Here is a 27,523-nt window from a genome sequence, read left to right on the forward strand (position 1 = left end):
ATACTTTTTTGGATACCTGCACAGCATAAAATCATACAAAATAATGTTGTAATTAATAACTGTGCACCTGAAAGATGGTAGCAGGATGCTAAAATATGCCACGTTACCAAAATGACTTGAGCAACAATTTGTGTTTTTATAAAAGAATGACCTACTTTAAACATTTCCTTTGGCCACTTCTTATGGTAACAATAGTTGTTTTTCTGCAGTGTATTATGGTAATCATTCTGAAGTATATTGACTTTATGCTTAACTTTCAAAACTTTATTTTGCTTCTGCTATCGTTTCATACATCTGGGACTGCAACTCATTCATTAATCTTCATTTGCCTTTAAGCTTTTAATTGAGTGTTGGCAATGATCAGTGGGAGAAATAAGAACAGACGCACATCTGATAGCTTTGAGACTAATATAGTCTCTTCCTCTACAAAATGCGAGTATGCTGCATAAAATGTAAATTCGCTACAGGCTATGATGATGTATTATGTATAAAATATGAAACAATACTCTCATAAAATATCAAAAATATCATGAAATATGACACAGTACTCTCATAAAATATCAATACATCAGTATGTAATAAGAATCTAACTTGTTCTAATGTGAAATAAATCAGACAGATTATAATGAATACCTGCGTGTTGGACTAAATGTCTCTGATTTTCTGCTATGGTTCAGTTTCCATTCATCCCGCAATGATACTGTAAGAGAGCTCACTCTCGACATGAGAATACCAGTTCCCATATAATCTAGACGCAGTTCCAGCGCAAACAGCTTCAGGCCTATTGTGTGGTCTGGTTCTGTTCCTGGATCTTCTCTTATGTGTACTGTTGACAAATAATTGCAAATAAGTATGAACAGTTCTGAAAGCTAATTTAACAAAGAATTTTACTGATTTCATGTTTGTGCAAAAGCAGCATCTACTTCAAAGAAGAAGTATAGAGTGATTCAAAATTTCAGCACATCATTGTCATCATGCTTTGCACGAACTCTCTGGTACCAGTTTCTGTGTCACATTCTTATCCCTTCAGCACTCCTATCCCAAGCACCTGCTGTCCCTCTACATCATTTTTCCTTAATCCTCCCTCCCTCTCACAGACTCCTTTCTTCCACTGCCCACTGTATGTGAAACAACCCCTCACCCAATCAAGCTGCAGAACTCAGTCATTGCACAGTGTATTCAGCTGGCACAATGTAGCCACATGTGCACGTGCATGTGGGGGTGGGTGGGTGGGGGGGGGGGGGGGGGGGGAGGGTAGCGCATGGGATTGGCATGAATGCGTACTACAGCTTGACAGGATTTCCCGAAAACTAGCGAAGTTTTCTATTAATAAGTCCATGCCTCTACTATTTTGTGAATTGTTACTTTTACTCCTAAATTATTTACACTTTACCAGAATACAGAGTCACATACATCAGCAACAGGGAGGGAACCAAGCAGGATTCAGAAAAAGGTGATCATGAGCAGACTAGTTATTCACAATTATAAAGTAGATCAAAACCAAAATGCCAACAAGAGGTAAGGTGGTCATCATGACATTTGTTAGTTTTAAGATGTATGACTCAACAGACTGCCACACACTTATTAAAGTGCCAAAAGTGTTTGGGATGGATGATAAGACAAGAGTACTTACACAACAAACATTAATGAACATACAAACACATGCAAGTGTGCATTTGAGTGTCTGTATCTAATTTTACTCGAAAAAGAGTGTGTAGCTGAAAGCTAGTGTCAACATTTTTTCCTTGTAGTATGCTTGTATGCTCCACACATTTGTCTGCTACAGGTGAATGGTTGCATTCCGCCTATTTTACGTGCTGTTCCATCCCAGAATTTCCATTATTGTTATGAATTTCCAAGTTATTATTTACCAACATACTTAATGATGTTGTTGATAAACACTTGGAAATGGTTATATAACTTGAAACTCGTGTGACTATACGTGGTCTTATTAAATATTACAGTGTCTGAGGAAAAATTCAACAAATTTATGACTGTGGTGTTCACTTTGAAGAAGAGATGAAAATAACAAGGGTGAGGGTGTTGCGGCAGGGGATACGGATAGAGAGTGAAATTTAAGTTCGAGTGTTTGTGTATACATGTTATCTGTGTAACTTGTGTTCTTCTTCAAGTTATAAAGCTACGTCACTAATTTCAACTTATTGTTTATGTGCCTATTCACCGTGTGACTTTCTTTTACTAATTCCATTGTTAGTACAGCATATGATTTAGAATTTTCCATAACCATATAGGAATGTTTCTGAGTTATGAGTGAAATTTGCATCCACGTCACGCCACAGTACAGAAACTGAACAGAATGATGACAAATTTTAACCTGGCTATGTTTTACTAAAAGGAAAATGTGTTGCTGCTTATAGATTCTTATTCAAAATACTTTTTACTCAGAAACTTCTAAATGTCATGCAACATTACAATAAGAATTTTAAATTGTCCTGTACCTAGTGTAGACTGGAAATAATTCCTGTTTATGTGTAATTTCTTGCAATCACATATTATTTTCATGATTGTCAGCTGATATTTAATGCAAGTTTTCATTTTCCTTTTGTATTTCCTTTGTTGCCTCCCTGTTCAGGTGAGGAGATGTCTTTGATGGTACAGCCGACCAATCATGCCAAGAAATGTGTAGCCACTTAGATTACATGTAATGTAGGCAGAGATGACAAATTTGGAAAGACAATGCCAGTAATGGGGATAAGAGAATTTCGAACAGCTCGGTCTGTATTTCTGAATCACACTATATTTTTCTGTACATTTATACCACTACAGGTTTCTGAATTACTGCAATCAACTTTCGAAGTTGAAGATACAAAACATCTCTTCATTTTTAATTACTGAATGCAAAAAAAACATTGTATGATAAATACAGATCATATATTTCACTTGCATTTCGGTAAAACAAAATTTTTCTCTTAAAGCAGCAGGACATAACGTAATTAAACTAATCACTTAACACAATCAAAAATGTTATTAAAGAAAAATTAACGATTTGAAACTATACACAATATACTTTGTGAAGGATAAAAAGTGCAATGCTCTGCGAACACAGAGTAGAGCAATGAGTATTTTGTTAGTCGCTTTGGAACTGTGGATGGAATTGCTAATAATGTGCTCAAAAATTTATGAGATAATTGTGAAGACACGAGAAAGATGCCAACTAAAAAAAATAGTCTGGCAGAGTATTTGTGACTTTAAAAGAAACAATTATATTAAACTTTACATTCATTTACATGTGCCCAGAAGAGTCTAAAAAGCATGTGAGAGTTAATTTAAATGCTACTCAATTGCTTTACACTTGGCAGTGATGTCACAGTGTGAACACCAATATGCCAAATCGCAACATAACTACAACATTACGCACCAACAGTAGTGAAGTTAGTGAGGCACCATTGTAGCTGAGAAGCATTTGTTCATATTATACCTTCTGTGCTAAACAAATGATAAAATGATATTATGTTACTTCTGAAACAATACTGGTTCACAAAATGATGCAACACAAAACAGTGTGTCATCAAACTGCTAAAATAACTCCAACATCGAATTCCTTAATTTTGGCAGGGGCTCCCATAAGACTGTAATTTTAGCCTATAAATCATGCTAATTAGTGACAAATCATAATACTTGAAATGTCTGTACAGGTTGGAGGGCATTGGCAGACCTACTGAAGTATGCATCTCTGACATTTATCATTTTCCAATTTTTGACATTTCTGATCAAAGTGTAAACAGTAGCTACAGCAGATGCATGCAAGTTAGTAAGATCTCCTGCTGTGATGCACCAATTATTCAGGTCAGTGTTTAGACTCTTTAGGTTCTTCTCAAATTGATTCTTATTGCACTTCAAAGAAGCACCACCTGGGAATCTACCTGTGCTCACTTCAACATACAAACTCTGTTGATTAGGTATGCCATTTCTCATTAACTTGAGATGCCCAAACCATCTAAGTTGGTAGTCAATGACAGTGGGTTCTTTATTCTTCATCTCTGTCTTCTCATGAAACTAGTAAGGAAAATTCTGGCAGAATGTAAATATGAAACTTCCTGACAGATTAAAACTGTGTGCCGGACCAAGACTCGAACTCGGGACCTTTGCCTATTGTGGGCAAGTGCTCCACCATCTGAGCTACCCAAGTATGACACACAACCATCGTCACAGCATTACTTCCACCAGTACCTTGTCTCCTACCTTCCAAACTTCACAGAAGCTCTCCTGTGAACCTTGCAGAACTAGCACTACTGAAAGAAAGGATAGTGTGGAGTCATGGATTCGCCACAGCCTGGTGGATGTTTTCCAGAATGAAATTTTCACTCTTCAGTGGAGTGTGCACTGATACAAAACTTCCTGGCAGATTGGCGCTGTGTGCCGGGCCGAGACTCAAACTCGGGATCTTTGCCTTTCGCAGGCAAGTGCTCTACCATCAGAGGTACCCAAGCACAACTCACGACCTGTCCTCACAGCTTTACTTCCACCAGTTCATAGGAGAGCTTCTGTGAAGTTTGGAAGGTAGGAGACGAGTTACTGGCAGTAAAGCAGTGAGGACGGGTCACGAGTCATACCTAGGTAGCTCAGATGGTAGAGCACTTACCCGTAAAAGGCAAAGTTCCCGAGTTTGAGTCTCAGTCCGGCACACAGTTCGAACCTGCCAGGAAGTTTCATATCAGCGTACACTCCACCGCAGAGTGAAAATTTCATTCTGGAGAATGTAAATGATTTAAAAGTACAGGAGACCACTCACCAAACAGTACCGAGTTGTCAAAAGACAAAAGAGAAATAAAATTTGACGGCTTTCGGAACACACACACACACACACACACACATACACACACACACACACACACACGCACGTGCATCCATGTGCTCTCTCACTCGACAAAGGATTTCTTCCAAAATCTAGCACATTTTCATTCTATTTTGTGTGTGCTTATCGATGACTCAATGCTTCTGTTATTTGGTGGGTGGTCTTCTCAAGAATAGTTATGTTTGATATGAAGTCATTCCATTTGATGTTCATTACGTGTCCACATTTCAGGTGGCTGAAGCACTCTAGTTTCTTAACATCACAGCAATATAGGTCCCAGTTTCATAGTTTCATAACCATAGAGCAGGGCAGAAGCAACAATTCCTCAATACACTATCAGCTTGGTACATAGTGTCAGTTTTTTCCTTCCAGGAAGACCCAATACGTGATACCTCCAAAAGTAACATGGACAGCATGTACTCTATTCTCCAAATCCTTTTCTGATGAGCAATTAGTTCTTAAGATACTTCTTAGGTACAGAAAATGATCTCCTTGTTTCAATGGATTGTTGGAAACAGAGATACTGAAATCTGGAAAAGCAGTTACAGGAGTTTGTTGTGCAAGTACCTTTGTTATTTGGATACTGATGGTTAGGCCAAAACACTCATATTTACAAGAGACACAATTTACAGATGGTTGCAGCTCTGCACGTGTATGAGCTGGAGAAGCATCGTCTGCATATTGCAGTGCACTTATCTGGGTGAGACTTAATGAACTTTTTAGAATAAAGGCTGCACTGCTTAAATAATCCTCTATCAAACATGTGTTGTTTACAGAGTGTCAAAATATGGCTGGAAGGTACAGGGCAAACAAAGTTGGTGCAAGAACACATCCTCATTAGAGCCCGTTAGTAATGAGGAAATTATCATATGTTCCATTTTGATATAGCACTTGTCCAGACATGTCATCATGGAGAACCTGAATCAGTTCAACACACAGTGGAAATGTTTTAAGACTTTCCACACAGCTCATGTAGGCACCATGTCAAGGCCTTTTCTGGTTTATAGAATGATAATATTAAAGGTTTCTGTTGGTCCCTGCAGTTGTCACACAGGTCATATCAATAGTATCTCTGGAAGTGTGAAATCTGCACTGAGATTCTGGAAGTACACATTTGGAAAGAGTATGGATGTAACTGAACAAATTTCTGGAAAAAATTTTTCCAGTCATGGAGAGCAATGATAGGCCACTGTTATTACAACAGATGGTTTGATCACTTTTTTAAAAAAATTCTGACAATTACTGGGTTCTTCAAGTCAGCTGATACCCTAGGATTTTCACATTTGAAGAAATGCGGAAAAGAGTCTAATTTTCAGAGGTAAGCCATCTCTTTGAGTGATCTCCACAAGGGGTGCTATCAGCTCAGGGTGCTTTTCTCGGTTTCAGGCTATTTAAAGCATTGCTTCAGTCATAAAATGTTGATGGGACTGCCAGCCAATGTTGTGCTGAAAGTTGTGGGGCATGTTTGAGAATGTTTTCTGCAGCAGCAGAATGACAGTTGAAGGGTGAGATGAAGTGCCGTATTCAGCAACTCAAGATGTCATGTCAATGAGGGTGGTCGTAATTTATGCAGCTTTCAGGGTTCCTAATAATGAATGGACAGGTCCATGTATCTCTTTTATTAAAGTGTCAAAACTCTACCAGACCCTGACAAATGATAGGCTCTGGAGTTCCTAGGGTTTTTGTTGGCACCATTTGTTCTTGACTGTTCTTATTTCTGTTTACCATCTGCACGTGACCTCTTGGAAATGTGTTTTCTTTTCCAAGGAGAATGGATCTTGGGAATGAAATAAATAAGCAATGCAATTGACACTTGAGTCTGATCTCAAACCTTCTTTGCCATGAAACTAAAGACATGGTCTGTAGTGTTTTCTTTTCTTGTCAATATTTTCATAGGGATATAGTAAATGATTGCTACAAATTTTCAACAATTCTTAGCACATAGTTACAGTTTCCTAATAAAACAAATACTCACTGTATGTATCAATTTTACTCAGCTCTATTGTACCACCTACAATTCCTCCTTTGGCATCCAGACTGGAACCGCCAAGTCCAAACCCAATATACATATTTTTATGCCCATTACTTCCAATCGACAGACGTCCCTCTGATTTAAAATCTTTGGTTAGCCACCTGTAAAAATATTTTTCAATCTTAAACAACTGTATTAGGGTATACAAATTAGTATGTTTCTATAATATATATGTTACAGGATTATTTACTATTGGTACTGGAATAGTACTTCAGTTATGCTACTTTTACATCATTTTAATTTCTTACATTACATTGCCCATTACATTCCCCATGTTCATATGGACATTAAGTTTGGTGAAGTTCACAGCAAATAATACAAGTGTTTCCCAAGCAGCTCCTTGTTTTTGGTCAGATGGACTTGGAGAGTCAGATTTTGCATGAACATTGCCTGCCTCTGAAATAAGCACCAAACAATAATTTATAACATTAAAATTCATGTATTTTTTTAATAAAAGAAATTTTCAAGTGTTTGACACTTATTATGACTAATGAAGTCTTTATAAGGAAATGAAGTTTCAAAATACGTCTATAATCAAATACAGGTATGAAAAATTTTTGTTTATGGCATGTAACATACAAGAAAGATGGATACGTGATAATTGTTGGAAGACTGGAGGCCACAAAGCTATTAGGAATTACAGTGATAAGAGGTAAGCTACTAAGGAGTTTGTGTCAAGGGAGTTGCTGCAGAATAGGATAGGAGGAACCGAAGGAGTAACTGTCTCAGAAACAGAAGATCATTAACCATCAAAGTTCTTTTATAAAGGAAAATGCCATATATGTGGCACCCAGCAGCAAAACCTCACTTGCACTATACTTTTGTGATCTAGCTTTTTACTGGAACTGAACTGGACTAAGTTTTGTGAGCGTTATTCCACTGCTTGGCGTTGGACTACCTGGATTATTCTCTTAGTGTGTTTACACTTCATGAAGATGCAGCATGGACTGGAATTGTGAACGATCAAGTGATTATAGAGCGTGGTTTGAAAATTTTATGCAACAAGATGAATCAATCATATTTTACATCTGTGTCACATTGTAGTTGATGTAATAGACAGAATGTTATAGGAAACTCATGATCATTCATAAACTTAGCCAAATATGACTGTAAATAAAATTCTGAAAGGAAAAGTGAAAGTTAAGTGGACAAAGTTGGCTATGAACATACACAGTTGAAAAGTCGATTTCTTGTACTGGTGCCTGTTGATTAATTTCTTGTACTGAGCATTCTTATACACAAATAAGAAACACTACAGAAATTGTGTAACATAAAGTGGATATCTAATGAATTATTATTTAAAAACAAGTGCAACGCTCTTTGAATATATTGTAATAATTAATATTAAAAACCATCTTTGATGCATTTCACACAGGTAGGGCGTCATCAGGGTATCTAGAAGTACAATGAAAAATGGATATACTAAATAACCGAGTGTGGTCCTGCCCTGAGCTACTATACCAAACTGTGAAAACCAAAAACTCAGATATGCAAGATGTAAAGGACATGAAAGAATGTAAAAACTGTTATAATAAGTACCAAAAAGCACTCATCAAATACGCCTAAAACAGCTGCTAAACAAATGTGAAAAACATCATAAAAGATGACATAAAAACCATGAAGACTGAACCGTGGTGCGGCTGGCGCCAGTGTTCTCGCACTTAAAATGGCATTGCTGCCATCGATTATAGGGTCACCATCTTTGCCTTCAGCGATTCAGGCTGGTGGTCGAGTGGTTAACAGAGAGAGAAAAAGAGATAGTGGACTGGATATTTGCAGGGTCGGAGGTGGCTTGTTGACGTTTACCGTGAGGCCTGTGGTACAACGCCTGCATGCTATGGGCAGGGTTACCGAGACATCCCGGCAGTGACGTGACGGGACCTCGGGTTTGGTATCGCGGTGGTGCACTGTTGTGTTTTGGTGCTTTTCTGCTGTGAGGGCATGTATAGGTTCTTGTTACTGGCCATTGAAATTGAGATGTGTCTACGGCGTGACGGAGGAAATGCGTGATGCTCGCCGCTGTTGCATGTGAAAACACTTCGTCTGCCTTGTGTCTGTGCAGGGAACTATGTGAAGTAAATAGCTGATACCATGGTGACATCTTGCTCTCACGCGTTGTTGAATATATTTCGGAATTACTGAATGGTGAAGATATCCCATGTGTAAAGCAAATGAAGCCATTTGTGCCATACTAAGGTACTGTTGTATTCTGCTTAAATCTGTGTCAGTTATATTTGCATTTATATGCCCTTCTTTAGTTTCAGAAGTTATAGAAGTGTGTAAACAGAGAGCTATGTGGAAAGGGATGTAAAGTTGAAGCCCTTCCAATAAGTGAATACACTCAAACTCTGCATTACTAAAGGTGCCTTTCGATACCAGCACCTATCTTGGGTAATAAGTGTTATTTGGAGGTTGTCATGGTACTGTAAGTAATTATTATACATAAAATTGTTTATTCTGATTATACTAAATTGGAGATGTAAGGTCGGTCATGTGCTGCTGTAAATTACTATTGTCTACTCTGTATAGCAGCCTAGCATTGTCAGTGGCTTCAATCATTCCTGTCATATTTCGAGTTTTGTGTTCGCAGGTTTGCTTATGCTGACACTGTTGAGTAGTAAGACCTATAAACAGGCAAGTCAAACTGAGTATTCTATGAGCTCAAGACGATATTCTATTACGTGGTACCTTAGTTTGTTATAGGTTAGAAGTATTTTATGTGTTATTAATATTCTGCTGTTTGCTTTGTCTAAAGAGGAGCTAGTTCTGTGAAGCAGTTGTTTATATTTTATTAGTGTGTTATGCGTTGTGGCTTTTCATGTTAATTGTTTTTAAGGAGCTACAAATGACTCTGTGTATGTTGCAGGTAGCTGAAACTGACGTGTTCACGGGGGTCACATCCTGGCGGGGTTGATAGTGGCCCTTTTACTATGGCATATCCGGTTATCCTCCTTCAGTACATTTGTCTCGCTTATATCGTTACTATGTTTGTCGAGTGGAATTAGTGCTTACTGTAATCACCTTATATGTTGAAGTTAAGTATATCCCTTGCCAGGGCGCGAACCTTCATGGATATAGTCGTATTCTCATCTGTAAAGACTGATAGTGTTACTCATTTGTTCTCGTCACATGTATGATAATTTATCTTGTTATATTTAATGTCAGTAAAATGTAAGTGTTAGCGAGGTCCGAATTGGGACGTTTTATTCTCGTCTTGTGGAAACAAATTTAAGTGATTTCATTCCTTTTTTAAGTAGCCTTTAGATGCATGCATTTTGCCTCCATGTTTGGTGTTTTTATGGCTTCCACGTTAATTAAAATTACTATAAAGGTAAATTTGGCAACAGAGGGTTTCGTGTATTTATTAGTTGCTAAGTGGATCCTAAGTTAAGTGCAGGAACCCCGCCAGACCACACTCAAAAACACTAAGCATGATTCCAGAACAAATTGCAGGTGGCCAGTCGACGATCACACAGTGTACATACAGTACTGAGAAGATCAGAAGCAACTGATGGTACTAGTAAAGATAACTATCGCTACATGGCACCAAATGCAGGTACAAAGTTGTCACTGAAAAATCATTATTCTAGAGAAAAAGAAATTCTCATAAGTGGGCCACAAACAGGAAACAAATTGCATAAACATTATTATAGGAACCTGTCCATTACCTGAGGCTTAGGGTTCATGTAGGCAAACACATTACAATGGAATAGAAAAGATTTAGCGACAGGAAGAAGAAATGTGGCAGAGGTGTGTAATACAATAAACAGAGTGGGGAACCTGACAAATAGCAAGAATATAACATAACAAACACTATACAACACAATATACAAACCAAAAGTACATAAGTGGTGGTAATTCTAAGAGAAATTTTTGTACAGAATGACTAAAACTAAAAGAGTGCCAGTAATTGTCAATTAGTTTAATCCTACAACTGACATATACTTCTGTTGTCATGAACAGGAACTTTCTGCATAAATTAAGACAAAACTGCACTCTCAAATATTCCATAAAATATAATGCATTTACAAAACTTTTTTTTTGAAGATACAACCATAACAGAAACCTACAACCGGCTCTATAAATTGAAGCCAGTAACTGCATAATAAAATATTATCCACAGGGGAATGGATTGGGAGCACATAAGAGTGAGCGCATCATTGGAATAATTATGTAATAAGACTAAACCAAAAACAGAGCCTGTGCATGTGCAGACTATATAGGCGTATACAATTAGTGTATAAGCTAAAATTACCATAAGGCTTTTCTGTGAATAGCAGGAACCTTTAATATAAAATGAGAGGAACTACAAACCTCAAATATACTAAAGAGAATTATGTAGCTACAATACACAATTATTTAATGTAAAAACATGAAGAGATATAAATATGAAATTAGCCTTACTGATGAAAAATACTGAAGGAATCCAAAAATTCTTTAAGATAGGGAACACAGACTCATAAAAAAAACTTGGTTTTTACTAGGCAATATGAGTAACACATATTTCGTAGTACATGAGCACCTAATGATTTAAATTTCTTCCAGAGGTTAAGTCTCCTCCCTTTGGGAGCACAGTGTAAAGTCAGAAGGTTTCTGAGTGTGGGTGGCTGGTGGCCACTAGGTTTGAGACACTCATCAAAGAGAGAATTATGCTTTACCTGACCCCTCTTTGTGAGCAAATGTTGTTGGAATCTAGTTTTGAATGTCCTTTCAGTTTGCCTGATGTAGGCTGCATTACACTTGTTACACCCAAGCTTATATACTCCGGAAGCAGTATACATATCTCTACGGGGTTGTTCATTACGAATATTGTAATGACCACATCACGAAGGAAGCAAACAACCCTAATACAGTACAAAGAAACCCCCTATTAACAAGCAGGGCAGAGTTCAACAGTTTGGGAGCTCCTGCCAGCTGATAGGCTTGGGTGTCCTTCAGCTAACAGCAGAAAATTATGTAAGTGAAAGAATCTATTCAATTACATTTGTATACTAGAAAGGACTTGCATTCTTGCCTATACATACTTCTGGATTGTGGGTAGTTAGTCTATCATGGCTTATTTGCACCTATGACTGACTGTCACTTACAGTGTGATGTGTAACAGAACCTGAGGGTCCAATTTGAGCAATAAGAAACTGGCTCCTTTTCATGATTCTAGACAAAGGTACCAACCCAGAAGCTCATTTCTTTATTTCTACAACCCTAGCCTGACACTTTGTATGTCTCCACCCACAGAAACCTGATAAACCTCAGTCAGACCCTGTCACTGACTTATTCCTGTGCACAAAGCCAGTTGCATATCGAGTTGGTAGACCCAAAAAATCTCACATTGCTTCCTATTTGACTGAGGGACTCACATATGTTGTGACCCTTGTTGGGTTACAACAATATACTGGTAGCGCATCGTGTTAGAACTGGTGAATACCATCTTTAAATTAATATCATGAAAGAATCTGGCAGTTCTGCAGGACATTTTACATAAAAATAGGAACTTAGCATATCTATAATCCTGCAGTGAAGGACTGTGAGCAACTTCATGGTCACTTGGCACTGTCTTTAGCCTATACAACTTGTCAATGATGGAAGGACTGTAGTCACATATATTAAATTATGCAGTTCACTATTACTTGATTCTGCTTTAAGTGGAGCTTAAGTGATATAATTATCATGGCTTAAAGTGACCCATCTTATATTTACGGGGATGAGAGGACATGGCATGCATGACAGAATCATTTGTTGAAGGCTTAGGTTAATGTTGAATTTAATGACTTTGTCAAAAAGGCAAAGTTTCATATCAGGAAAGTTTAGGACTCCCTCACTATTCAAAACTTTGTGTGTAAAGATAATTTTATCATGGAGGCGACTGAATTCTCCTACCAGATGTGCAATGTCGTCATCTTCACTGTCAAACGCCATGCATATATCATCCACATGTCTGTAAAAACAGATTTTAGTCGAAGTAATGGAGGCCTGGACAAAATAATTACATTCCAAATAGTTGGCAAATATGTCAGTAAGGCATCCTAAAAGAAAATTCCCCACAGCTAGTCCATATGGCTGGCTGTAAAATTTTTATCAAAAGTAAAATAATTGTATGATGACAAAAGTCTAAGCAAAGTTATTACCCACACAATTTTATCAGTTCTGAAATGCTGATACATGAGCAAATTATCTTGAATAATGGAGACAGCCTCTTTTAATGGGATGTTTGTGTGTAGGATTATTATACCCAAAGAGAGCAGATCACTGCCCACTGGGAGGCTTGCCACTCGAAAGTTTTACAAGTCTCTTCTATTAGATATACCAAAATTATCACAAAAGACATATTCATTGCGGAGCAGTTCAAGCAAATATCCAGAGATCTTCTCACTTGGGTTCCCAATCATGGTATTAACAGGACATATTTCCTATACTTTATATCTGGCATATCTACTTTTTTGGTTTATACTGATGAATATAGCAGCTCAGGATAGGACCACACCCAGTTACTTATTATGTCCGTTTTTCATTTTACTTCCAGATAACCTGATGACACCCTACCCATGTGAAATGCATTATTTTTGAGCCAATAAAGAGCCTTCTGCAATCTAGTACTGTCTTTTAATATTAATCACAATAGAAGGCTGCTGTATCACTGCACAACAATGGATTGGAATAAATTCTATATTATAATAACACTACTGGCAGATAAAATACCGTAAGATGATAGAATTACTTCTTTAGTGTTTGACTCTACTATTAAACCAGAGTGAGATTTCCTACATGAAAACATACCTTTACTCTTTGCTTGTCTTGATATATCAGTCTCCAAACTTAAACGCAACTTCTCTCTTGTAGACAGCATTGGACTTTTTTCATTTGTTGGGGCAGATCTCGAAAGTCCGTGTACTTCAGCATTGTGCCTGCCACTGGAAAATGATGACAGAGTTACAATAAAGATCCTACAACAAAAATTTATAGTTTTTCATAAAAGTTCTTGGGTTGAGACTCACCTAGGGTCAAATACATTGGCACTTTTCACCTGAGGCTGAGGAGTCGCTAGAGGGTCACCATCAAGGCTGGAAGGTGAAGATTCTTCACCCTCACTATATGTGGCACTTATGCTCAGATCACCAAGGAAAAGTCTTCGAACTATACTTCGTCGGTACCATGCCTTTGGGAAGGCAAGAATCTCAGTAAGGCGACGCATATCGTATTTGAATGATGCAGAACCAATATCTATTATTGCTGAAAATCAAACAATACACATAAAGGTTACTATTTTAGGCAAACGTGAACATCGGCATCATTTGAGGTTTGTATTATGTTTTAATGATTTAGTAATGATAGTCAAATTCAATACTCTGTTTTCTGTTTTAGGAAAGGACAAATGTTAAAATTCCTGCTTATCTGAATAATGAGAACTGTCACAACTTTATAAAAGGTATGAAGATGATGATGATGATGATGAGGGGGAAATACCTGCAAATATGACTAAAATGAAAGCTAATCAATGCAAAAGACAGTTACAATTATACACTGAATCTAAAGTTCTTAAGGAGTTTTAGTATCTTTTCATACAGCAGAAGCCTCTAGTTGTTTTAGTGCGATGAGACACATTGGCCTCATTTTTTTGGTCTTGTTCCTCTCTTTGTAGTATTCTTCTTTTCTCTCTTCAGTGCTAAGCTTTTGAGAATCGATACTTCCTTTACTGCCATGTTATTCCCTGACTGGCCTTTAATATTTTAGTTTGTTCACTGAAGCTGAATATTTTCTGTAAATGTCAAAAAACTGTGCTAGTGAAGTGTAGGGTATACTATTAACAGACAGCTATGAAAAATTGAAAAAAATATTAAAGAAAAACTATTTGCCACTCCTCACTCAACCCAAATTTCTGATAAACTTCTACTTCCACTCCCAACCCACTGCCACAGGGATTACATCCTTATGGAAGACTCTCAGGTGCAAGACCTATCAAATTCACCCATCCAGTACTTCCCACTCCAGTCTGGTTACAGGCTTATGCTACCCTATCAGTGGCAGGGCCACCTGTGAAAGTGTCCATGACATATACCAAGTCCTCTGCAATCGTTACATAGCATTTTATGTTGGTTCCTACTATACTCAATCTTCTACTTCTGTTATCTACAATGTTCTTAGTGAACTTTTGCTGTCAACTCTATATAATTCTGAGCTTTCAACAATATTCAACATCCTTTACACCAGGAAACAATAGAGATGACACAGTTTCACAAATGTAAATCATGTAGAAGTGCCAACTGCAACACTAGAATACATTGGCAGCAGGAATGAAATGTTGACCACAGTGCTATGGTTTACATCATGACATATAATATGGGATAGTTTCCTCTATAGTCTGTTTATATCACATGCCTTCTTCCACGCATTGCCTACTGTGCAGCTGATATTTCTGTCGAAATTGTTAACATACATTCAGACTTCCAGGGCCTCTTTGATGACCGAATTCCAGACTAATATAAGGGCAACAATCTGCATATCTTGTACCTATTCCTACAGCAGTATTTGGCTATTGCTAATTTTTCTAGATCCCTGTACTTAATGTACCACCAGTGTTTGGAAAAACAACGGGAAATGCTTTGAACAGACAGTCTCATGTAAGTACTACCATAAAATCCAAAACAAATATTATATTTGTAAACTGAGAATAAATAAATAAATAAATAAATAAATTGTGATGTCCTAACCATTCTGTGGAGAAGTATTGAGTAAAATCAGAAAAATCTTGAACAGGTTAAGGATTACAATGAATACTTGGCCATTTAAGAAAATAAAGAGATAGTTTGTCCTATGAAGAGCAGTCATGGCCTCAGATTAAAAGTATACTACAATATTTTTGTAGATAGCTTCCACTGATTACAATGCATTTTGTTACCTTCATAACTATCAAAATACAAAAAATAATGTTTTGAAAAGAATTCTGAACACACAAGTTGCCATGTATACATTGAATATTTGTCTCTTTGTCAAAGCAGACAACACACTTTTCCAGCAATCATGAAAAATTTAAGCAACTTGCTATATGTGGCACTTGAACTTTAATTTTCTAAAATTTTAAGTAAGTATTGTGCAACTGATGGACAAACTTATCATCATCTTATGAAAATGATTACTGCAAACATAGCCACAGAAAAAAAGGGTACCACTACATGCAACGAAGGGTGTCTCAGTTGTGGTGCTCGCTATTCAGTTATTCGATGCACATTTGAATGTGTTTTTGATCAATGCTCAATGAAGTTTTAATCGTTTATTTCTGGGTATATGGCAAGAAAAAAGAACTACACTCCATACAGGAGGGTTGTATGGTATTTGGTGGTGCGGGGAAGATTTTACACACACACACACACACACACACACACACACACACACACACACACACACACACGCACACACACAGAGAGAGAGAGAGAGAGAGAGAGAGAGAGAGAGAGAGAGAGAGAGAAAATTGTGCACTAGAACAACGCTCAAAGACCTGGGATGGAAAAATGTTTTTACTTAATTTGATACAATATTAATTAGAATAATCAAAATTTCATTTGAACTTACTTGAAAATCTGATAACTGCTTGGCTTTGATCTGAACTCTTTGGGAATTTGCTTTGTTGCTCTAACTGGAAGTTGAGCTTTCGACTGCGCGAAAGATGAAACTTAACAAATTCTACATTCACACTCAGCGAATCTTTGCGTTCACTGTCAGCTAAAGGAGACCACTGTGCCTCTTTCAAACCTGCAAATACATTAACAAATAAGGTAATTCTAGTAGAGTGGGATGCATTTAGCCATCACACTTGACTCTCACTTTTAATACAAGTTCAAAAGTTAACACAATTCCCTAAAATAGTTACTATTGTGACAGTTATTCATGTACCTTCTTCTTTTTTAAGTAAACAGACACAATGAATTTAAAAATGTTATATGAGTTCAGTATGTAATATGTCAGATGTATGCTGAAACACAAAGCAAAAATCAAACATTTACTCGCAACAAGACCAACATCTTGGAGAGGAAAAAGTTACTATCATTACTGGCAACAATATAATTTGAACAACCTACGCAAGTTTGGGTGAGGGACGGATGAAGTGACAAGTGACTGGCATGTTTGCACAATCACTCTCATGGTTCAGCAGCAATGACCCATTACATGTATTGTGTGTTGTCTGTTGGTGAATGAGTAAAACTAAAAGTTCCATAAAAATTGTTGGCTTAGGTTAGATAATTCCTGATGCACTGTGTCAGTCTAAATGCAATAAAAATATTCATTTAATGACATCTGAGTGTTCATTTATTCCCTAATTTTTTATGATGTCCTGTCTCAAAGTGGGTGTTTAGGTGGTTGTTTAGACCAAGTTATGACCCAATACCACAATAATTTGTGCTAGTACCATATTTTTATTGCTGTCTACAAAAACTCTCTATATCATAATCTGTGAATGCAAATCATGAATTAACGGTAAACATAATCTGTCTATATTTATCTTAGGTAGTAAATAATTTAGGAGTGAAAGAGACCACTCACTCAGAAGCAGAAATTCTTGAGTCATCGACAGCTGCACACACAAAAGAAAGAAAATTTTCTAACTTTCGGAGTAACCTTTCTTGAGCTAGAATACAAATCTGTGTGTGTGTGTGTGTGTGTGTGTGTGTGTGTGTGTACTCCAGCTCAAGAAAGAAGTATTCTCAAAGATAGCAAGTCTGGTTTCTTGTGCGTGCCTGTTGATGACTCAGTGTTTCTGCCTTTCGGTGTATGATCTACTTTAATTCTAAAGTATTTACATTCCACTAGAACTTTCCAACAAATTTATCTTAGTAAGGTAACAATATTATGAGAAGGAAAGTTGCTACTCACCATATAGTGGAGATGCTGAGTCGCAGATAGGCACAACAAAAAGACTTTCACAATTAAAGCTTTCGGCCACTGGCATTCGTCAACAATAGAAACGAATTTGCACGTGGGCACACACACATGTGCACGCACGCACGCGCACACACACACACACACACACACACACACACACACACACACACAAATGAAACCACAATGTGACAGTCACCGCTGACATCATGCGCTGGTGCTGCTGCTCGCAGTGTGGTTTCAGTTGCCTGAGCCTGCAGTCATGTGTGTGAGTAGTGGTTACGCACATGCACGTGTATGTCTATTGTTAACAAAGGCCAATGGCTGAAAGCTTTAATTGTGAAAGTCTTTTTGTTGTGCCTATCTATGACTCAGAATCTCTTCTATATGGGAGTAGCAACTTTCCTTCCCATAATATTGTTACAGTCCATCCCGGATTTTCCATTGTTTGATTATCTTAGTAATGTTATGATAAAAGGATCCATTACATGAAAAGAATAATTATCATGTCAAAAAGTGCAGTCACTTGCCACCTTGGGAATGACTTTGTGCATCGGTACTACAGACTGGAAACTCACTCTATCACAGCTCATCTAGAGGTATATTGTAAAGTTGTTTATTTATTTCATTGTTACTTACCCGACTTTTTTCCACCTCCATACGGATGAAATATATACACAGAAAAGTCTGCTAAACATCCTGTTACACTTAGTCCTCCCACAGCAGAAGAAGGTGCAGATGAGTCAAAAAGAGATGATTTGCCTGACATCCTTGCTTCCCCAAATTCGCTGGCAAAATGAAACACTTCAGTTTTAACACACGGAGACACATCAGTAAATAATACTACATATTAATTGATTTACAGTGCATACGTAACATTTGAGTTTCCCCCCCAAAAAATGTCATTCTGGAATACAAATATGGAAAATACTTGTATATTACTGGGGAAACTGCTAGCAGCTCAAAAATGCAATGTGGAGTCTAAATCTAAGATTTTCTTATTTTGTTGGTCTTTATGTGTAATACGATGGCTGCATTAACACCTATTTTTGTTGCAACATTTACATTGCAGATTTGAAAAATTCACAAAACAACTAAAAGTAGGTGGAGGAGATTGATAAATAATATATTGAACAGGAACCACTTTCCTGATGTTGCACATTCAGTGTTACTGTCACGTTCTATCTAGCATTTATGGAAAATTCAGGTGAATAACCAAACCTTTGCAATTCCTCTTCAGCGCGTTTCGAGGAGAAGACAATGTCCAATGATGGGAGTTGTAGCATGCATTCCACTCGTGAAACAGGTAAGCAAGAAAATCGGAATGTCGATGGTTGCATATGGAAATACACAATCACATCAACAGGAAATGATGCGTACACATAATTTCCAGTTGCAGTAGCTGCTGCCCAAGTGGAATCTTGATCCATTGTGAACATCGTATTTGCTGCTCCACCTTGCAAAATAGATCAAATAATGACATCATGTCACATGAAGCTGAATCGGACACTGTCACTAATAAATAATGTATTAGCACAGTCATCAAACCACTGAGCTGATGAACTTTCAAACTCACTGAACCACATCACCTATATTTATCAGTATGAGAGTAAAGAATTGAGGCATAAAATACATTTTCAAAAATCCTTAGAAAACCAAAAATGTATTTTCTGAACGACCTGTTACAATAAATTGTAATCTTCTTCTTTCCCTCCTTCTTTCTTCACAACCTGCTAAAGTATAATTTAAGTACAAACCATCAGAGAATATTTTAAATGTGTTCTGCAGTGTCGCAAGGAAAAGTCACATACTAGTGATTGAAAGAACCTGGGTATCACAGGGTAGGTATTTTGTGAAGTCATGATATCATGCATCCCATGTTTGGTCATAATGGTATGGTACAGAAGAGCAAAATCAGTAAACTGTTTTAGGTAGCTCAAAAATTTACCATACTGTCAAATGGCATGGCGCAACAGATGTAAAAATTATTCAAAGAGTAGGAGAGAAAACCTCAGAACAAGCTGCCACCACCCAGCAAAAAATAAATAAAAAATAAAAACCATAGCAACTATTTCTGATGTGTGAGCAGAAGATGATTTCGACAACTCAGAAGTTACTGTGTTTAAGTCACATTCTAGCCACTTGTTTCACTGTGCACTGACAAGAGTTTTTAAGAAGTTCTTTAAAAACAGGTTAATATTCAAAATGGTAAAACATCAAAAGCTCTTTCAAGAATAAAAGGAAATTACCCATGGTACTGGTTAATTATCCCTGCATTTACGTCAAGTGATACAATGAAACTACAGCTTTCAGGATGACGTGTGAGAAAGCACGAGTTGAGTTTCGCATGACTGATGTTTATGGAACCTATTCTAAGATATGTAATTAAGTTTCAGCTCAATGTTCTAAACTTATATTACAGTTGGATGTCAAATATATTGGACGATAATTTTTTTGGGACTCTTCTGTTGCCCTTCTTGTAGTCAAGTGTGACCTGCACTTTAAGACGTGGAAATTGAGTTCAGCATTTACCCTGTCTGTCTTGTTTCCCTGTAATGATGAGTGAAATAGCTGTAGACATTAACGCCAGTCGTGTTGATAAAATGCTGAAAATGTTAAAATTGAACAAAGTTATAGGGCCCAATAGAATTAGTATCAGGTTCTGTACAGAAATAGCAGCTAGTGAACGGTTGACTTCGTTTTATTGGAAGAATTTTGGGAGAGTGTAGTTCATCCAGATAGGAGATAGCATACAGAGTGCTAGCGTGACCCATTATTCAGTACTGCTTGAGTGTTTGAAATTTCCAACAGGCAACAGGTCAGATTAACGGAAGACATTGAAGCAGTTAGTAGACAGGCTGCTAGATATTTTACCGGTATGTTCAATTAGCACACACATATTATGGAGATGCTTCATGAACTGAAATGGGAATCCATGGAGAATTTAGAGAACTGGTATCTGACACTGACTGCAGAATGATTTTGCTGCCACCACCATACATTTAACTTGAGGATCACGATGATATGATGCGATAAATTGGGGATTGTACGGAGGCTTTCAGACAGTCGTTTTTCCCTTGCGCTGTTTGTGAGTGGAAGAGGAGAGGCAATGGCTCATAGTGGTACAATGTACCCTCCACCACGCACCATACGCTGGTTTGTGGAGTGGTAGATGTAGCATGTAGATGTAGATGTACCCACAGTTTCAGTTCCTGTGTCATCCATAAGTGTCTGGACACCAATTTTGGTGTCATTTATAGCTTTTACATATTGTTCAGAATTTCTTTAGGTCCTGTGACAGGAATTGGCTATGACAGTAGCTTAAGGCTTCACACATTGTCATTTTGAAAGCCAAACATGTTTCATTTAGCATCTCTCTATCTATTGCACTATATTTGGTTTTACAACTACTGTGCAATAGTTGCTGTTTCTTTAGAAGTTTCTTTACAGACTTACTGTGCTGTAGTTGCTGTTTCTTTAGAAGTTTCTTTATAGAGTGTATATCATGGATAGTTTCTCCCATCATGAACTGTTATACGACTGTGCAGTAGTTGCTGTTTCTTTAGAAGTTTCTTTACAGACTGTATATCATGGATAGTTTCTCCCACCATGAACTGTTTTACTAGGTGGTGCGTGTGAAGAAAGTGCTGCAAGCTTAGGAAAACAGAAGCTGAGGAATAACTTGGCCAAAAATCTTAATTTGATACATATTCCTAATACAAGAATCTAGATTTGGAGCAGAAGTTTTTGCAGTTCTCAACATTCAAGCTACATCAACTTCACTGCACAATAATCTAGATTCCCTCCAAAGAAAAAGTAATCTCTTGTCTCAATTTCTGTAGAATGTTTTTTGGCTTTTTCTTTATATAAAACCTTGCTGAGTGGCACAGGATGGAAGGGGAACGGACAACAGGGTAGGTGTAGGGAGGGTGTAGTCCTGCTTGTGGGAGCATGCATGGATGTTGTGGTGACAGGATAGTGTTGCTAGGTGCAGTGTCAAAGGGAGAGGGGAGTAAAGATGGAGGAGAAAGAGAGAGAAGAAGAGACAAGTAGAGGGGAAGAAAGTATGGAAGGCATGTGTAGTACTTGGTGGTGGAGGTGGTTGTGGTGGTGTGGGGAGGGGGGAAGGAGCAAGATGGGGGAAGGGGGCAAGATAGGGGAAGGTATGTGGTGGACAAAGACTAGTGGAGGTGGTTGAGGCCAGGGGGGTGTTACAGGAATGAATACCTGTCTACAACATATCTCTATCCTGTTCCCAACACACCTCTTCATGCTCCCATGGGCAGCACAGTTTCCCCTGTCCTTACTAGCTATTGCCCCCCCCCCCCCCCACTCACCCCATCCTTCTCCTTACACGCAAAACCCACCCCAGCAGATTGCTGCTCACATCATATGCAGTCACAGTCAAGCTCTAGTGCCCAGAGAGCAGCCATGTGCTTGTGGGAATGTGTGTTCTCTATTTTAGCAGAAGGATTTTGTCCGACTACGTAATATTTCAACAGTCTTTTTCATCGTGCCTGTCTATAGCTCAATGCTTCCTCTTTGCGGTTTAATGTACTGGACAGATAAAAAAATCTACTCACCAAGTGGCGGCAGGAAAACACATATCCAATTACATTATGTTCTCAAAAATTTATTATTTTAATTAATCTATGGGTTTTGGAACTTTAATAGTGGCAACTATTTTCTTACAACTTACACAAAACAAATGTTTCAAAGTTTTCTCGTCCTTCAAAGTCGTCACCAGGACTGTGTCTAACACACTGCCAGCAACGTGGAAGTCTTAGGATACTCTTAGCAGCTCCACTGTGTTGACAGTTTGAGTGGAGCTGTCTATTGCCCAACGAGTATCTGTGAAAGTGGTGAAGCAAACTGCCATGAAGTGCTTCCTTTAATTTAGGAACCAAGCTGAAGTCACAAGGGCTTAAATCTGAAGAGTATGGTGGGTGGTCATAACTTCCCAACCTCATCAATCAAACAAGCCACTCACAATTTGTGTCATATGCATCTGAGCATTTCCCCACAAAAGGATCGGCGAGTCTTGCAGAAAGTGTGTCTGCTTCTTTCTCTAAGCCGTTAATTTTTGGGACATAGCCTGTGGCCAGCTTAGAGAAAGAAGTGCTTGGGCACATAGAGCACAAGTTGTGACTTATTTGTTTCGATCGATGGAGACAGGGAAGTGTTGCACTATCCACCATTCTCTCCAGACTTAAGCCCTTGTGATTTCACTTTGATTCCTAAACTGAAGGAAGCACTTCACGGCACTCACTTCAGAACGTTACAAAGATTCCACTCTACTCACTAGGCTACAAGTTGCATGTGTTTGAAGCTTTCCTATTTGACATTGATGATAAAGTATAAATGCAGTAGATTACACATTTCATATTTTATTCTTCATTAGAAAAACAAAAGTACATTGTTTTGGTTCTTAAAAGGGATGTCTTTAAAATGTCTTTCAGAAGACAACCACATTTTTATCTTGGACCGGTGCAGCAGCTAAATATGATTCCTCCTGCAAAGATTAAAGTGGCAAAGAATCTTCCTTCTCCACTGAAATCAACCACTAATCACTGCCTCATCTTCTCCAATCATCACACTTGCCACAACCATTCAATCCATTTATCTGTTGCATGACTCCCAAGTCCCATAATTGCAAAGGTGACATGACGCCTATGCATTAGTGTTCAAAAATATACAGATTTAGGTTATGAAACGTTCTATACGCCTGCCATCATTGGCGATGATGTGGCACAGACGAATGGTGAAATTCTGCATGACCCGCTGAAATGTCGGAACATTGGTGCGGTTGATGACCTCCTGAATGGCTGTTTTCAGCTCACAACAGTTTTGGGGTTATTGCTGTACCCCTTGTCTTTAATACAGTCCAACAAAAAGGAGTCACGTGTGTTTAGACCCGGAGAATATTGTGGCCAATCAAGGTCCATGCCAGTGGCCTCTGGGTACCCCAGAGCCAGAATGTGATCCCCAAAATGTTCCTCCAGGACATCAAACACTCTCCTGCTTTGATGGGGTCATGCTGCGTCTTGCAAGAACCACATCTTGTTGAAATCAGGGTCACTTTGGATAATGGGGATGAAATCATCTTCCAGAACCTTGACAAACCATTCAGTAGTCACCATGCCATCAAGGAATATTGCACCGGTTATTTCAGGACTGGGCACAGCACACCACACAGTCACCCACTCACCCACTGAGGGTGAAGAGACTTCTCGATAGCGAAATGCAGATTTTCAGCCTCCAAATTTGCCAGTTTTGCTTATTGATGAACCCACTCCAAAGGAAAGTGGGCTTTGTCACTAAACCATGTGTACATGTGCATGCTAATTCCCATCATGCCGCACAGCCAACTGTGCAGTTTGAACGTCCTAACGCAAACAGTTCAGAAGTTATGACAATTTTATTTCAATAATTGTCACACTGTATATCCATTCACAATGCCAAGATCATTTATCAATCCATAAAAAGCTGACACTTCTCTCTCCAAAGGAACACAAAGAAATATGTGGCTTTTAGCCAAGATGACCCTATGATCCTTCCAGAAGGATTGTATGCATAGAGGTACAATAAATAAACTAACTAACATTGCTGGAGTTGTTGAACATTTTTCAAACAATGAAATGTAAGTTTTAAGTAAATTGTTGACAGAGTGTAGCCACAAAGAGTGTCATACTGGTGCCACAGTCGTCTGTGTTGTGCTTTGAAAATCACTCTTCTGCAGCAATGGATGAACTGACCGACATAGTTCTGCATGAGTGAGTAAACTTTATTATGAATGTTTATTATTTATATTATTTTTATGTTAATAACATCTTAAATGTTTAATCTTACATACAGTGGTAAAAATGTTACCTAAAAACAGTATCATAGGTAGTATTTAGGGCCTTATTTCTACATGTCCTTCCAGAAGGATTGTAGGATTGTGTGACTACTTTCTTATTTACTTGCAGGAAAAGAATTACACTAAATGAACTATAAGAAATTCTGCATAGCAATGATGACTTACCAAATAATGGTGTAGATGTGGCCCTAACTCCTCTGATTGCCACAGGTGACATTACTGGCGAAGATTCAGGAGCTGAGGGTAATCCTTGTATAGATAACTTACCTGCAAGTGAGCTAAATGCAAATGTTTTGATTACTGACCCACATATTCGGACTTTGACTCTAGATTCACCAATGAAAACAAATTCTTTTCAGAAAAAACAAATACCTGGAACTACTTCAGTGTGTAGCAACAACAGAAATGATACTGGTAATAAGCATCAGATATCTCAGTAGATATCTCAGTCAGCTACTCCTCCTTCCCCAAAAAAATATAAACAGGATTCTGTTTCAAAATGCAATTCTAGGAAAGAAGAAAGTTTTAAGTGGACAAAAGACAGCATTCCTGAATCAACTGTAAAATGGCCTCTAATGAATACTGTCCCTAACAAAAAAGGCACGTGTCCTTTACAATACTATGAAAATTTTTTTGATGAAGAGGTTATTAGCCTGATGGTTACATATACCAATCAATATGCAGCGATAAGAAACAGATTGGGAGACTGAACTGAAAATGAAATGCAGGTTTTTATAGCTATTCTTCTCCTTAGTGGGTATGTTGTGGTCCTGAGGAGGAAGATATACTGGCAAGGAGAAACTGACACCCATAATGAACTTGTCTTCAATGCCATATCAAGGGACCGATTCGATTTTATTGTGAACAATCTTCATGTTAGCACTAATGATGAACTGGATCCAAATGATAAATTTGCAAAAATCAGAAGATTGTTATCCATGTTCAATGGGAGATTTATAGCACTGGCACCACGTGAATGTCATCATTCAGTTGATGAGTTGATGGTGCAATATTTTGGATGACATGGGTGTAAACAGTTCATCAAAGGAAAATAGTTCATTTTAAAAAATTACATTTTGTCTAAATAATTTCAATTGTCTTCATAATGATATATGTTTCAGGAAAACCAATTTGATAGCGATATAAGTTCTGGTGTGGATGTACCAGCGATGGATATCTAATATGGCTGGAACCTTATCAGGGAGCTGGAACTTGCAGTGAAAAGTAAGAGGGCAAGGGTCTGGGGTATGGACTTATATGTACATATGATGACCAGCTGCTGCAAAATATTCCATACTGATTTTTCTTTGACAACCTGTTTAGCAGTGTTCAGCTTCTGCAAGACCTCAAGTAAAGAGGCACTGATGCTACTGGGACAATCCACTGGAACACAATACCCAAATGCTGCATTTTGTCTCCAACAGAAAAATTCAAGAAGGAGAAAAGAAGAAAACACTAGTCCTGTTCAGATAAAAATCCTGGTAAAAGTCTTAAATGTATACATTAAAATGTTATGCTCTGAAATAAATCTACATGTTAATTAACTTTCTTTTGTTTCAGGAAAATCATTTGTCATGTGGAAAGATAATAGTTTCTTTACTTTGGCTACCAATTACGACCAGGCTCTGCCACGGAGACAGGTAGGCCGATTCTCCAGGGAGAAGAAAGAGAAAGTGTCAGTGCCTCAACCTAGACTGTTACAAGCATATAATAATCATATGGGTGGAATATATTGCGCAGACCAAAATATATCCTTATATAGAACATCCATAAGACAAAAAAGGAGGTATTTTCCTATAACAGCACATCTGATTGATGTTGCTGAACAAAATGCTTGGAATCTGTACAGGCGTAATAAGGGGCCAATTGATCACCTCACATTTAGGTGCTGTATTACCACTGCCATACTTGACGGAAATAAGAGGATTGTTCAAAGCAGAGTACGACATTCCAGAGTAAATATAATTGAATCACGCTACGATGGGAAAGAACATTATGTTCATGATTTACGAGTAGATGCACAGCAACCAAGAAAATACAACTGCAAGGCAGAATGTGCAAGAAGAAGACCACCACTAAGTGCCTCAAGTGTGATTTGGCTCTCCATGTTTCATGTTTTCTGTCTTTTCATACAAAAATTTAGTTGATGTAATGTTGTTGAAAATGTAGTCAAATTATCCTGCCATCCTTCTAGAAGGAAGACCTATTGTGATTAGACTATAAATGTAGTTGTTGTAAAAGCTGTTTTCTGTGTTTGTAATAACAAATGCTAATAAAATATTAGAATATAAATCAAAAGTTTTTAAAATTTTATTTCAGGAATATCTGGGTTAAAACAAGAAATTCAGACGAGTACTAAAACGCTATACGAGTTCTCCATTAGAGAGACAAAAAACACAGAAAAATTACTAATTATGCACTATGTGCTATGTACGAAGTGAATGTACAAAGCAAAGAAAGCAATACAACATAAGAATTTCATCATTATCATAATATCATCCAGTTTTGATCTAGGCACCTTTACCTGTTCCACTTTTAAGCAGATTGCAACTGATCTCTCCATCTCTTCTTAGGCAGCCCAACATTTCTATTCCTATAATACCATACAGTAAACTTAAGTTTACCTAGATTTATTAATGTTAAAATAGAAACCAACCAGAAGTTTTTGCATGCTGGAGATTGGAAGGAATTGGCTCCAGAGTTTGCTCTAGAAATTCAAGTATGTGAGGGCTGATGATAGTTTCTTCTGGTATGCTTTGCAGAGTCATCCATGCAAACAAGCTTGCTTTTTTTATGCCACCTTTACGCTGCTGCTGCTGCTGCTGCTGCTGTGGAGGTGTCATGTCACTTTGAATTTTTGGGGACAAATTTTCCTCCGTTAGTGTCTTTGATTCGTAATGGACCTATGAAAAAAAAAAATAAATAAAATTTACAATATTGGAAATTC

At 37.8% G+C, this 27,523-nt stretch overlaps 1 protein-coding gene across 1 annotated transcript in view; it reads right to left on the minus strand.

Moving 5' to 3' along the window:
- LOC126161731 (transmembrane protein KIAA1109) overlaps positions 1 to 27,523 on the minus strand; it is a 493,460-nt gene that overhangs the window by 55,770 nt on the left and 410,167 nt on the right. The window contains exons 71-79 of the mRNA XM_049917765.1: positions 27,233 to 27,479; positions 18,939 to 19,173; positions 18,357 to 18,505; positions 16,413 to 16,592; positions 13,841 to 14,075; positions 13,623 to 13,756; positions 7,097 to 7,244; positions 6,792 to 6,949; positions 634 to 826 (exon numbers count right to left, since the gene is read on the minus strand). Coding sequence (XP_049773722.1) covers positions 634 to 826; positions 6,792 to 6,949; positions 7,097 to 7,244; positions 13,623 to 13,756; positions 13,841 to 14,075; positions 16,413 to 16,592; positions 18,357 to 18,505; positions 18,939 to 19,173; positions 27,233 to 27,479 — 1,679 coding nt within the window. The remainder of the gene's footprint in view (positions 1 to 633; positions 827 to 6,791; positions 6,950 to 7,096; positions 7,245 to 13,622; positions 13,757 to 13,840; positions 14,076 to 16,412; positions 16,593 to 18,356; positions 18,506 to 18,938; positions 19,174 to 27,232; positions 27,480 to 27,523) is intronic.

Source organism: Schistocerca cancellata, chromosome 2, assembly GCF_023864275.1.
Source record: "Schistocerca cancellata isolate TAMUIC-IGC-003103 chromosome 2, iqSchCanc2.1, whole genome shotgun sequence".
NCBI classification, from domain to species: domain Eukaryota; kingdom Metazoa; phylum Arthropoda; class Insecta; order Orthoptera; family Acrididae; genus Schistocerca; species Schistocerca cancellata.